A 15,324-nucleotide genomic window follows, 5' to 3' on the forward strand; every position below is an offset into this window, starting at 1 on the left:
ACTGAATAAACATATATAAATCAACGTAGAATACACAACCATCCGTCAAAAGTAACCTCAGTTCTCCATATAGTATTGATGTTCAAACTGACTTACACTGATCCTTCCTGGAAAATGCTACATTATGCGTACGATAATGCCCACGATGTGTATTAAACGACCAAGTAACGGAACCTCATGAATACATGCAGGCAGAATTCTCCTGGGGAAGGGTGTTATTTGCTCGATTTTATTTTCGTTTCTTGTTGTTTATTTTATTCAACTAAGATAAACATAAGTGATCAAGGTTTAAACAACTGAGAACAAAGTAAATGTCACAATTTATTTTATAAAATAAGGAATATAGTACATCCCTTTATCCTAATAGTGTAAGGCTTGTAAAAGGTGGAAAGTTTTTCATTTGCCTTTTCTATAAATCAGTCACAGTAATGCTAAAATCTACATTTGACAATCAATTAAACTGTAACGCATTAATCGCAGTTTTTTTTTTTTTTGCATTTATAATTGTTTTATCTGACGCTCTGGACAAGAAAGTTTCCATGTTGTTTTAGGTGTTTTTCCCGGATCAATAACAAAACAATTGCCAAAAAGGGGGGAGGGGGAATACTGATTAAGGGGGAGGTGGTCGTGGAGAATGAGTGAGTAAAATGCACGTAGCATGTGTTGGGCTTCGGACTTTCTTTTTTCAATCTGCAAGTGCTCGACTCTAAAGCCTGCCCACACATTGCTGGCTCCTTGCCTAATAAGCCCCGTCAGCTGATACCGTAAAGTCACAGATAATAAACCACAAGAAAATCGGTCTGGCCATAGGGCCAGTAGAGTCCAGGAGTCCGTCGTAAGGTGTCTGCGCCGTTTGGAATACAAATGGTAAGTTGGACGCTCGAGAGTACCGGGGCAGCAAGTAGGCTACGCTTCGGAAACGCCGAGGGGTTAAGGAACTTAAAGCGGAGCGAGTGCGCGCGGATACCGCGGGCACCTGACAGCTTAAACCGCACGCGCGAGCTTGCCGACCATAGTAGCTTGCTGCGGTTTGAACGGTGGAGTCCTGGACTCCTGAGTGAAACGCATACTTACTTTCGTCCCTTCAAGGAGGTCGGCTTCATTTCTATACTGGTACCTTAGAAACGGCAAGCGTGTTCGAACAACTGTCCGCGGTGGCTACCAGATGCGGACGGGTGTTTGAATATCCACAGCTTGTTTTCAGAGTTAGGTTCCCGTTTTCATCCTTGTACCTACTAAAAACGTGTAATCCGATTTTAAAGTGGCGGATCAGAGTCGTACACAGGAGACGAGAGGACAGTAAGATCAGGGTAACCTTTCACTGCAGTGCTTAGTAATTTTTAATAAATACAACGCACGGGTTCGTTTTTATCACACAGCAATGTTTTAACGCTTTACAATTTTTTTCACATTGATCAGACATAGACGATAATAACACAAGTTAAGATTCGATCATTGATGGTCACATCAAAACCGTTTTGTTGTCCTCAATGATTCATAATCTCGTTTGTGGAGCCTGCACGTGTTTTGTATACCGAAGATTCAATTTTTTATGCTTTCAACAAACCAAAAATAATTCCTTGGGTTAGTGCATTTCGTGTGAATTTGGCCTGTTACAAACATTTAACAAACTATGTCGCATCCTCTGTCGGTTCGTTTAGTAGGTTGTTTGATCAAATGGATAAATCGTGGAGTTGGGGTTCCCTAGTGGTCTCCCCCCTCCGTGATAATTTTAGTGACTTTAAACGAGAGCTGCTCTTTGGCATTACCGGTACTTTACCGCTCCAAGAGAAGTTGTTTTTTTGTTTGTTTTTTTTTAATCTCCGCACAGCCCAGACCATTCTATTTAAATACTTATTTTGTGATTTCATCATTAAATACAATGAAGAGTAAATTTAAACGTGAACGGATGTGGTGACTAATCGTGACATCCAGATAGGAGTTCTGCATGCCAGTAAATGGTATGTTTTTCATGCAGTGTTAAGCTATTGAAAACAGTGACCCTGATAGTCACACTAGCTCACTATAAACCATTGTTATAGGCTCCTCTTTTGAAAGCTAAAAGTCCTTGTATTCTCAGAAGCTTTGTGTTAATGAGTGAAATAAAGTGCCTCATTAGTCACAGCACACAGAGATTGGCTTCTTATTTGAGTAATTTATTAGAGCTGCTACCTCTAAAGGCAGATCACTGGGATCGGTCATAACAAATGCTATGATGACACAACTAAAGAAAGTGCTTATTTTAAACTAGTGTTAAATGGGCTGGGTTTGGTTGGCATTAGTATTGCATTGAGAGTAAATAAAGATGAAAGCATACAGAGGAAAAAAAAAGAGTTGACCTATGAGAACATTGTTTATTCTGTTTAAGTTTAATAAGAGATTGGGAAGTGTTTATACTTTCCTTCTTCATTTTAACAATTTACTTGCTTTCTAAAATTGGGTATGTGAATAATTAGGGTTATGAAGTGCTAGAAGTCACTGTCCTGGGGGCACCTTCAATGTATTAAAATTCAACATTCCATGAAGTTAGAAAGCAGTCTTTTCCTAATTTCTTAAACAATAAGTTTAATTTTCACTTTTGAGTCCAAGATGTGGTAAAACAAGAAATAAACAGAGTTGTTCTTCTGGCCCAGGCAGCATTTGATTCTTCGGTGTAGTAAAATTTATTTTGATGCAATCAAGCACGTAAGAGTGAAAAGATGATACACTAACTTATCACTTAGCAAGCATTCTTTTCTGTTCTATACAGCATAAGGTATTGTTAAATGAGTAGATGAAATATAGTTTTAAAAATGTCATCAATAAAGAATTTTTCTTATTAAAGTAAACATACCCTGGTGCATAATGCTGGCAAGTCACCTTAGTACTAAATACAGATTTCCAATAATGGTGACTGTGAAAGCCTCCAGTTTCTATGCTCAGCCAGCAATTTTACTACTTCTCTCCTCATTTATGGGCTTTTCTAGGGATACATCAGCTTCCCCCCAATTTCCAAAAATATGCATATTGGGTTAGTTGGCATCTGTAAATCTGCCTCACAATAGGCCAGCTCCCCCGTTTGGAGCTGCATGTTCTCCCAGTGTCCATATGGGATTACTTCAGGAGCTCGATTTTCCTCACACAGCCCAAAGGTAATAAAGCATGCAGGTTAGGTGGATTGGTGATGCTGATTGGCCCAAATATGTGCTTGTGTGCTGGTGCCATATACAGGGATTGTTCTTGCATGTACCAGGTACTTGTTGGGAAAGGCTCCAGCATCCCCGCAACTCCATCCTGGATGAGGGAGTTCAAAGGACAGTTATCAGCATAATGAGAATGTTGGAGCAAGCGTAGACTACATTGGGCTGAGGCCCTGTATTTGTACCATGCATCACTGGAATACATGGCATAAATGCACAACCCTGTAATCAGATTAATATGGATAAAAGATAACTGCATTTTCATATGTTTTAGATTTTCTAACTTCGATTAATCCACAGTTGGAATTGGTGGGGGCTGGCACCTAAACCCAGCATAGAAGAAGCCACGCTTTGAGGAGAGAAAGGACTATTAGAGAATAATCCTACACACTTGGTCATGCAGGGCCAACCTAACACGTACATTTTTGTCATGTTCTAGGAAAATGAAACCACCTAAAGAAATTTCAGGTAGACGAGTGGGGAATATGCAGTCTCCATAATGGCTAGTCTGCAATTTGAACCCGACTTCCTGGAGCTGTAAAGCTGCAATGCTAATCCAGTGCTACCTTCTATATAAAAGTAATACAATGTTAACAATTCACCCTGACTCCTTGTACAACCCTCCTACTGCATATAACTATATACAGGTGCCGGTCATAAAATTAGAATATCATGACAAAGTTGATTTATTTCAGTAATTCCATTCAAAAAGTGAAACTTGTATATTAGATTCATTCATTACACACAGACTTATGTATTTCAAATGTTTATTTCTTTTCATTTTGACAATTATAACTGACAACTAGTGAAAGTCCCAAATTCAGTATCTTGGAAAATTAGAATATCAATTAACACCAATGCAAAAAAAGGATTTTTAGAAATGTTGGCCAACTGAAAGGTATGAACATGAAAGTATGAGCATGTACAGCACTCAATATTTAGTTGGGGCTCCTTTGGCCTGGATTACTGCAGCAATGCGGCGTGGCATGGAGTCGATCAGTCTGTGGCACTGCTCAGGTGTTATGAGAGCCCATGTTGCTCTGATAGTGGCCTTCAGCTCTTCTGAATTGTTGGGTCTGGTGTATTGCATCTTCCTCTTCACAATACCCCATAGATTTTCTATGGGGTTAAGGTCAGGCGAGTTTGCTGGCCAATCAAGAACAGGGATACCATGGTCCTTAAACCAGGTACTGGTAGTTTTGGCACTTTGTGCAGGTGCCAGGTCCTGTTGGAAAATGAAATCTGCATCTCCATAAAGTTCATCAGAAGCAGGAAGCATGAAGCATGAAGTGCAATAAAAATTCCTGGTAGACGGCTGCATTGACCTTGGACCTCAGAAAACACAATGGACCAACACCAGCAGATGACATGGCACCCCAAACCATCACTAACTGTAGAAACCTTACACTGGACCTCAAGCAATGTGGATTCTGTGCCTCTCTTCTCTTCCTCCAGACTCTGGGACCTTGATTTCCAAAGGAAATGCAAAATTTACTTTCATCAGAGAACATAACTTTGGACCACTCGGCAGCAGTTTTGTCTTTAGCCCAGTCGAGACACTTCTGACGCTGTCTCTTGTTCAAGAGTGGCTTGACACAAGGAATGCGCAGCTGAAACCCATGTCTTGCATACGTTTGTGCGTTGTGGTTCTTGAAGCACTGACTCCAGCTGCAGTCCACTCTTTGTGAATCTCCCCCACAGTTTTGAATGGGTTTTGTTTCACAATCCTCTCCAGGGTGCGGTTATCCCTATTGCTTGTACACTTTTTCTGCCACATCTTGTCCTTCCCTTCGCCTCTCTATTAATGTGCTTGGACACAGAGCTCTGTGAACAGCCAGCCTCTTTAGCAATGACCTTTTGTGTCTTGCCCTCCTTGTGCGAGGTGTCAATGGTCGTCTTTTGGACAACTGTCAAGTCAGCAGTCTTCCCCATGATTGTGTAGCCTACAGAACTAGACTGAGAGACCATTTAAAGGCTTTTGCAGGTGTTTTGAGTTAATTAGCTGATTAGAGTGTGGCACCAGGTGTCTTCAATATTGAACCTTTTCACAATATTCTAATTTTCCGAGATACTGAATTTGGGACTTTCATTAGTTGTCAGTTATAATCATCAAAATTAAAAGAAATAAACATTTGAAATACAACAGTATGTGTGTAATAAATGAATCTAATATACAAGTTTCACTTTTTGAATGGAGTTACTGAAATAAATCAACTTTGTCATGATATTCTAATTTTATGACCGGCATACATGTACAGTACAAACACATTTAAATACTGCAAAGTATTTAAAACTGCTTTAAAAATATATGGATAAGGCCTGAAAAGAAGGCAAACAAACTATTAAGCAGTTATATTTGTTATATTAAAATAAAAAAAATGCTTAATCAGTAACCAGAAAGCACAAGTTTTAGATGTACATTGTTCTTTCAAGGAGTAGTGCATTGTGTATTGAGCAATCGTTGGTATATAATTGCTTTACAGGTTCCTTTATTTACTTGATAGGTATTTCTTCATTCGTCACTGCCTTAGTTTACTGTGCAAAACATACATTGTGAAAAACTTTTGTCACGAATTTGGAAATCCATATCGAGACATTTTTAAGAAATAAATACTGGTTGTTAGTATGTTTTATTGACTTAATTATTTGAAATTGCACAGAGATACTGACACAATGTACTGATCCAGTGTGTTGAGCAGAGGATCCCAAATTAGAACCCAAATGCAGCCGTTCAATGGCTCAGCACCACACTAGTTCTAATGGAGTGGAACAGTGTGAGGATTTGTACAGTGGTTGGAGTGCCAATCTGGCCACCAACCCCTAAAGTTTTTCCTACAAGCTGAAGGACCCGCATGCAGGGCTGGATGCAGGATAATTTCATACACAGGACAGAGCAATTGCAGGTTAAGGGCCTTGCTGAAGGGCCCAATGGAGTGGAATCATGTCTGGCTCTCATGGGAATTGAACAGGCAGCCTTATGATTGTCGGTGCATATCCCTAGCCTCCGAGCCACCACTCTGCCCCACACAGTTGTAGCTATAGCAAAACATACATTTACTTAATTTTTAAAGGCTTCTTTTTCAAACAGAGTGGCATGGTGATCATCAGGCACCCTTGCCTCTTGATACAGCAGGTTTTGGGCCCTAGATGTGACTATGGTCTTACAGGCCTAAGTTATAGCGTTTCTGTGCTCACCCTCAACATGCCTGGGTTTCTGTCCAAAGATATACTCTCAGGCTGGTGTGTGTAAATCACTGCAGCGTGGGTGTATGTTGGGCTTTGCTTCTTGACATTTTTTTTTTACTTTAATCAATAGCTGATAGAATACTCTTCCTAAAGTTACAGTTTGACGAGAAGTATTAATCAAACATCTTGATAAATATTAATTTGAAAAAAAAATGTTTTAGATATGACACAATAAAATTCCCTTTTTGTTTTGTTTACATTGTCAGCCACTTCCCATCAAACAAACTTTCAAAGTGGAGCATTTGAAATTAATTTGTAATAAGGTTTACTTTCCTTTTACTATAATATTACAGGTATCTTAGCATTTTACTTTAATTATAAATGCTATTGTTTCAGAGGATTTTAGTCTAATTTCACAGCATTGAAACAAAATGTTTTATAAGAAAAATATACAAAACCTCAATGCCTTAGACCAATCTATATAGATTATGTGTGATAATGTGTTAAGACAGCAAGTATAGCTGATTTACAGAGCAGCCATACTTTTAGTTTTTTGTTTATTGTAATATTTCGTAATGTTATACCAGTTGTAAGTGTGTAAATATAGCAGGGTGAAAACATAACAAATGTTAGGTGGAGTCGGTAAAACACTTCAGTGTTTTTTGTAACTTTTATATTAATGGATATGTGAACAGCCTGTTACTTCATCAGCCTGCTGATTTATGCTTTGTTGTTGAAATTATATGTATTATTTGGAGGAAGGTTTGGGCTGTGTATATGGAAGGTTCCGTTTCAAGTAAGATGGGTCAACCTTTTGCCTTAATTTAAGCTTTTCAGGGCCTGCAATATTTTTAAATATAGTGCACGACATTTTTTCCCTAAGACCCTGTGTCTGTAAGTGTGTATATGGGAATTCATTTTGTCACACAGGGAACTAGATTACACAGCTATTGTAATGGAGTAAGGTCTTTTAATCTTCCAAGTTTAGCTTTCATTTTCAGTTTTGAGAATTAACGTAAGAAGGATAAACGTTTACTAAGAGAGATTACTGATTTCAGCTTAAAGTGCACATATCGCCAGAAATAACATGCAGTTGCCTTCAGCTAGCTTTTATAATGTGTTGTACAATGTTATATACAGTATTGATCTAGGAATCATAAGTAGAAAGCAGTAATGAAAATTCTTTGTCTAGCTTCTGACATGTTGAGGGCTGGAAACGATTCTTAGGCTTGCTTGTAGTGTGTTGAGTCCCACAGATCCATTTCAATGACCTGCATGAAAGTTGAGTATGCTTTGTGTTTAGCTGTTCTCTGTTTTATTCTGCCTTTTTGTTAGTTTATACTGCAGTTGTACTGACTTTACTCTTTTGAAATCTCATATGGCAAAATATACTGCTCAAAAAAATGAAAGGAACACTTTTTAATCAGAGTGTAGCATCAAGTCAATGAAACTTCTGGGATGTTGATCTGGTCAGTTAAGTAGCAGAGGGGGTTGTTAATCACTTTCGGCTGCATTGGTGTTAATTAAATTAAAAACAGGTGCACTAGAGGGGCAACAATGAGACGACCCCCAAAACTGGAATGGTTTAACAGGTGGAGGCCACTGACATTTTTCAGTCCTCATCTTTTCTGACTGTTTTTTCACTAGTTTTGTATTTGGCTAAGGTCAGTGTTACTACTAGGAGCATGAGGCGATACCTATAACCTGCAGAAGCTGCACAGGCAGTCAAACTTCTACAGGATGGCACATCAATACATGCCATTGCCTGAAGGTTTGCTGTGTCTCCCAGCACTGCCAGAGCCCTACAAAATGACCTTCATGAGGGTGGCCTGAGGGCCTGACGTCCTCTAGTGGGCCCTGTGCTCACTGCCCGGTACCGTGGAGCGTGATTGGCATTTGCCATAGAATACCAGAATTGGCAGGTCCATCACTGGTGCCCTGGTTTGGTGGTGGGTCAGTGATGGTATGGAGAAGCATATCCATGGAGGGACGCATAGACCTCTACAGGCTAGACAACGGCACCTTCACTGGCCATTAGGTATCGGGATGAAATCCTTGGACCCATTGTCAAACCTTATGCTGGTGCAGTGATCCCCTAGGACACCATCTGTCATCTTATTAGGAGCATGCCCTGATGCTGTCAGGCATGTATACAAGCACGTGGGGGCAATACAAACTACTGACTACAATTTAGAGTACCTGCAATGAAATTTCGGAAAAATGGAATACCCTGCCGCTTCATTTTTTTCACTTTAATTTTTGGGGTGTCTCTGCATTCAGCCCTCTGTAGGTTGATAATCTTCTTTTCCATCAAACGATGAGGCATCCTTCTGTTCCTAACACATTACCCAGTCCATATCAGTTTAGATATCCAACAGGATTATTTTCCCCCCATTGAAATCTGATGTGTTTTCAAAGTGTTCATTTCATTTTTGTGAGCAGTTTACATGTGATGAGGGATAGGGATCATTTAAGCCATTTATTTTAGGAGCACAAATGTATTGCCTCATACCCTATCTCTTGTACCTTCTGCACATCATTTTCTTTACTGTGGCTGGACTATATGTATCACCCACACTCATCTGTATTATAGGATTTCTTTCGCTTCTGGTTTCTAATCACTAAAATATCCCTTTGGATTGGAAGGGTGCTCAAGCCTTTTTGAGGGTTGAGCTTTAGGTAATGTAGTGAAACAGATGGTTGTATTACTTTGAAAAATTAAAGGTGACATTTCAAATTAGGTTCTAAATTTCATATTGGTCCAGCCTTTTGGATTGTAAGTGGTGTATAGTTTTGATCATTGAGCTGACAAAGGTGAGGTTATGGTCACTCACATGCTGACTTTATCAAGAGTGGGCACAGAGAGTCTGGGGAATACTAGTACAATGTCCTCTTATCCCAACTAACATGAATAGATCTGCTTATAAATACAGAGAAGCCCATTTACTTTTTATTAAGTTTTTGTAGAAGTAGAGGTCATTTTACCTATGCAGCACAGATTCCACATTGCATTCCTTTGCCTAATATGTAAATATAATTTATCTTGTGTAGAGGTCTTTGACCTTTACAAATCTTCTCTGGAAACAACAGTGTAATCAGCCCACCAGGTTAGCCTATGTATGGGTATCTTCTACTAATATAACAATATGTTATTTTGTTGGACAAGTATCTACTCCAATGGCTTATGTTAAAATGGCCAAAGTAACCAGATGTGACCATGTTACTGGAGACTTAGATATAGTTCTCTTGTAATAGCAGAAGATTGTCAAGTTGTACATAGTACAATGAAATCCCCTGTATGTCTCCTCAAAACCACTGACTAAAATACAATACATAAATTAAACAAATAAAACTATACATAGATGCAACTGTATACCATGTACAATATTTGAATTCTTATCATTAACTGTTTAGCAGCCTTATCTTTTGTGAGAGCAAACCAGATGAACAATGTCTTCAACAGGTTTGATCACCCTAACCCACTCTCACCTCAGAGTACTGCATTAACTTTTCAAGAGTTTTGTTACCACTCTTCCCTAGCTTAATGCAAAATTCAATCACACGCCTCTGTCATACTCTCATAGGAACATCATCTTTATCCGCTATGATGACATATACGAGGTGCTTTCATGCACTGTGACAGATGTATGCCTTTCACAACATCCCCATGTCTACTTCCCTAAAAGAGAAACTGAGACATTCTCATTGCTTTTCAATCAGCCCTTGTAGTTTTAGATGATCCTTAGAAGGTAGACTTGACATGTTCAAATAACCTAAACGGCTTTAAAAAATCATTTTCAACCAGTGCTACCCAAAAGCATTAAATGTAACCTTTTTCTTACAAAAAAGTGTAAATTATCAACCACTGGCATGTCATTTAGCATCAGATATTTATTGGGTGCTGGAGACTCTACCTTCAGCATGGGTATAAGGAAGATGATTACAATGTACTGATCATACAGCATATGCATGACACCAGATTTTGTTGTATAATTCCAAAAAGTCCATGCTCAAATTCTTTGCTGCGAGTAGATGTCCGGCATTTAATTTATGGCGAATGTCGTGTTATCCAAAGAAGGGGACTTAATTTCATTTAGTTTATGAAAGAGTACAAAAAAGATGAAAAAGATAAATAAAAATGAATACTACTGGTAATCTGGTCTTCATTAGAAGTAGTAATATAGACAAACTACATAAGTGGACACATCTTTTGACAACCTGGCCTCTGTTAGTATGATTTCTTTTACATTTTAGGAAAAGTGATTACTTTGAACCAAAGTAACTTTTTTATATATAAACTGTTTCATGGTTATGTACTTTCTATAAATATGTTGGATTTCTCAAAGTGTTAAGCATGCCAAACCCATGTTCATTGTTGACGGCAGTAGAGACAGAACAAAGAAGTGCAGCATGAATCCTGAAAGATTTCAGAACTGGCCAGATAAAAACTGGTAGAAAGCAACAGCATTGTGAATTGTGACACACACGTTGTTCATGAGCTAAAATCTTGAATTCTGTTCTCAATGACTACATTTTTTTCTTTATTCCTCTTTGTTGCATCCATTACATTCGCTTGCCTTGCTTTGCTATGCCTTGGGGTTAAGCTAGGAAAAGCTGGAAAGAACTTTTACATAATTTACTCATTGTGAACAATGCTATAAATTTAAAAATGCCTCTCCCTATGTTTTATTTTTTTGGATACCCTAAAAAGAGGAGTGGCTACTGGTTATACTATTCATATACCTAACTGGAAAACTGTTGTACTCCATAGGGTGGTCACAATTCAAGTATTATATCAAAGTTTAAACTTTTGGTAAAGTATTGAAGTTTAATGTCATTTTTCGAATCCCAATACAGTACTTAATGTAGCTCAATAAAATATATTAAAATACATTGCATTTCTGTTGCATTACCTTGATGGCAACAAATAACATAAATTTTAGTCATTAAATGCCAATACTTCAAGTAGTGCAGTAAAAAGCTATATTAAATATCTTTTAACAATAAAAAGTAAAGGAGTTTAGATTGGTTGGTGGTTTTTTACATTTATAGAAATATAAATACTGTTGCCGCTGTAGTACAAAGAAATGTTACAAATGTCATTGAATGTTGATTGAGAATTGCAATCTTTTGTAAACAATATACATTAAAATGCTAAATCAAGCAGTAAGTAAACACACACACACACACAAACAGACTACTAACAATCTCATTATTTAAATACTTTGCATAAATGCAAACAGGGTACATTTAGTTTTTGGGTAAATAAACTACAAAGTCTTTGTACTTTTCAAATAATTTTCAAGAAAGTCTTGCATGTCATTATGATTTTCGTGAGGCTACTGTATGCTTTTGTTGGGCTGCAAATAAGCCCTTACTTAACGAAATACACATACTGAAGCACAGCTGGAAGTATATGAACACACGGAGGAACAGTGCCACCGTTCTATATAGTTCAGCACTGAAACGTTAACTGTGCCTTTCATTATATAGTAAATGTTATAAAAAAACATTTTTTAAAATCAAATGTAATAAAATAAATGTGCTATGGCAGCTGACTTCGCAGTGAGGGTTTAAAAAATCCAAGGAGCAATGGAGCACTAGTGCTAAAAAGTGTTGCCCCTAAATGAACAGTACAGAACAAAAGGTAGGTTAAAATAACTGGAAACCCTGTCTTGATGCGTTAAACGTTTAACTGGTTTTCCTCCCCCATTTGGCACACAGCCAAAACATTTCCAGATGCAAATCCAGCTGACCCCCTTTGTAGGTTAAGCATGCAGGCAAAGGCTCCGATGCTGCTGAAATTGTCAACTTATTAACATCTGTGTGTGCATTCGTAATGTAGGCTGTGTAATTGATACCATGAAAAATGAGTATTACATTTTTTTTAATTGATACTTAGAGTATTGGGGTTCTATCAAAATATCTATATTAGTTACAGTTTATTACACTTCTATAAAAAGTGTAAAGTAAAAATTTGTGATTAGGCCTAATATTATAATATAGGTGGACTTTAGATCATTGTTTCTCTGTTTTAGGTTGGGAACGCAAATATAAAAGCTGGGTAGGTAGGTGGCTTGGCATTTTGTTCATGTAACATCCACAGTTAAAAATGGGGGCCAAAATATTGTGTAGTGCTGTTGATTACTTAGGTAAGCCACTTGTGCGCCCAGTGATAGCAACCTGTGACCCACCGGTGGCAAACCCAGCGGTTTAGAAACACTTCTTAAATGACGCACCCTTGATTTTTGTTAGGTTCTTATATTCAAGCCTATGAATTATTGAAGATGATATCTAATATATCTCTGCTAATGCACTCTGACTAATTTTACCCTTTCAAAGACACAGTAATAAAAAGGTGAACAGGGTATATTGGGCTTACTTTAACCAACATCAGCATTCAAATTTTAATATATTATTGAAGTGTTTCATTTTTCCCCAAAGTTGGTCAATAATTTGCCCCTTTTGTAAAGAGTTCTCCCAAATATTTTTTTATCCCATTTTATAATTTCTTATGTAGAAGTAGCAAATTGATTTATGTTATTTTAAGTGGTATGTTTTTGTTTGTTGTTTATTTAATGAACTAATTATTTTATCTCGTTTTCCCCCCCTTTTCCCTTCAATAATGGAATAAGGTAGTCTTCTTTAACCAGAGGAAACCATGCATAGCATATTTGCTGAAATTCAAATTTAGAAAACTAATTGATTTTTTTTTCCCCTGCAGGTCTTTAACCTATAACACAAGAACACAGATCAAATATACCAAGCCAAGTAATGGAGACCAGTAGCCTTGAAGAAATGGTTACCTTCCTGGAGCTCACCACCTCTACATGGTCATTAAATGGCAGTCTTGAGCAAAATAAGAGCTGTCGCTTCAATGAAGAATTTAAATATATTCTCTTGCCAGTCTCTTATGGAGTTGTGTGTGTGTTGGGACTTTTGTTGAATTTTGTGGCATTGTGGATGTTCCTCTTCAAGATGCGACCTTGGAATGCCAGCACAGTGTATATGTTTCACTTGGCTGTTTCTGATACACTTTATGTCCTGTCACTACCTACTCTTATTTATTATTATGCCAAGAGGAATCACTGGCCATTTGGAGAAGCATTATGCAAGATTGTGCGCTTCTTATTCTATGCTAATCTGTATTCCAGCATCCTTTTCCTTACTTGTATTAGTGTACATCGCTATCTAGGAATCTGCCATCCAATCAGCTCTCGAAAATGGGTCAAGGTGCGTTACGCTCATGTGGTCTGCTTCCTCGTCTGGACTGTGGTGGTGATTTGCCTTATTCCCAATTTAGTCTTTGTCACAATAAGTTCTCGGGACAATGACACACTATGCCATGATACTACAAAACCAGAGGATTTTGACCAATATGTTTACTATAGCTCAGCTGTCATGACTCTTCTCTTTGGAGTTCCATTTCTGGTTATTATGGTTTGTTATTGCCTAATGGCACATGCATTGTGTCGGCCCCAGAAAATTGCATCATCAAGCACAATGCGCAATGGGAGATTTGGAAACTCTAGAAGAAAATCAGTCAGGTTGATTATAGTTGTGTTGGTGGTGTTTGCTTTATGCTTTGTGCCTTTTCACATTACTCGGACCCTCTATTACACATTTCGCTTTATAGATGCAGAATGTGAAGTGCTCAATGTGATTAACTTCACTTATAAGATTACTCGACCCCTTGCAAGTGTAAACAGCTGCATTGATCCCATATTGTATTTCATGGCTGGAGATCATTACCGCAAAAAGCTGATACGGGCCCTAAACAGAGTTCCGAAGAACAAACATTCCTCCACATTAACTCTAGTGCCAAAAAAGCTTGAGAACCATGGACTATCAACAATCTATAATAACCACATCATTAATTAAGAATTAAGAATTAATTAAGAAGAAGCATACATGAGCAGTGAACAATCCTGTCTTGTGTGGAAATGGCACAGAGCTGTTTCATAAGGTAATGCCTACACGTTGGAGGAAGCAGGAGCGGTATTGTGCTCCATTCTGTATTGCAGCTCTGAGTGTAGCTCACCACAACTGATCGGTCTTCTCTTAAGCAGTGGAGAGGTGTGATGGAGCAAGGAATGCCTTTTAAAAAAGATGATATGGGCCTAAATGGTTTGAAAGTAATATTTCTCACTAAAGTAACTGGTGCTTAGGAAAAACAACCATTTAAAGGAGGAAAGGAAGCTCAAGTACAGATTTGTAAATATTATTTTTAGAATTTTATAGCAGTGGCTAGAACGAATTGTTTTTATTAGTATTGAAGCCGACCAGAGTGCTCCCAGGTAAACTGTTCTATTGAGTTGGGTTTTTGGGGGCCTGGGATTTTTATTTATTTATTTTTTTATTTCAATGGGTCTCTGCTGCCAAGTATATTTTAATGATTGTCAAGCCCTGGATACTACTTGAACACAGCTCCTAAGACACTGGAGAAATGGAGCAGCAAATCTTGGACATGATTTCCTCCATTATTTATATTGTGCTAAGTGGTTTTAAATGTAGTTTTAAGGTATACAGCACATAATTTGACTAAGCTATATTTACAGAACTCCAGAATGAGGCAGTTCTGTTTCACTTTAGTCTCATTGGGATGAACAACCAAAGGCCAACATGTACTAAGTTATGCTTGAGGCTACAAAGCAACAGTGTGCTGCTCTGATCAGATCACCTTTAGTACCTGTGGAATTTAAAATGTTTATTATGGACACTGAATTTAAAATGCAAGCATGTAGCCTTATTCAGTGTGTAATATAAAAGGTTTTAATTTCCCAATTACAAAACTAGGACTAACCCTTCTGTGTGCCATTCATTTCATTTATGAAGAACTCTAGTCCAAAATGTGGTGGAAAAAGATGGTTCTAATAGCCAGGGTCACCAAGATCTCAAATCTTTTGTGAATTTGCAAATTGAAGTTATAGAGTGGTGCATAAATATTACCACAGTAAAT

At 37.9% G+C, this 15,324-nt stretch overlaps 1 protein-coding gene across 1 annotated transcript; it reads left to right on the plus strand.

Annotated features, from left to right (window-relative positions):
- Positions 1-574: 574 nt before the first annotated feature.
- p2ry4 (pyrimidinergic receptor P2Y4) lies at positions 575-14,787 on the plus strand. Its single transcript, XM_039766144.1, has 2 exons — positions 575-867; positions 13,090-14,787. Exon 2 carries the CDS (start codon positions 13,140-13,142, stop codon positions 14,244-14,246), a length of 1,107 nt encoding a protein of 368 aa, XP_039622078.1. The 5' UTR covers positions 575-867; positions 13,090-13,139; the 3' UTR covers positions 14,247-14,787.
- Positions 14,788-15,324: the final 537 nt, after the last annotated feature.

This window comes from Polypterus senegalus, chromosome 10 (genome assembly GCF_016835505.1).
Source record: "Polypterus senegalus isolate Bchr_013 chromosome 10, ASM1683550v1, whole genome shotgun sequence".
NCBI lineage: Eukaryota > Metazoa > Chordata > Cladistia > Polypteriformes > Polypteridae > Polypterus > Polypterus senegalus.

What these genes read in the sequence shown, in the direction of transcription:
- p2ry4 (XM_039766144.1), top strand. Translation starts at nt 13,140, where the DNA reads ATGGAGACCAGTAGCCTTGAAGAAATGGTTACCTTCCTGGAGCTCACC.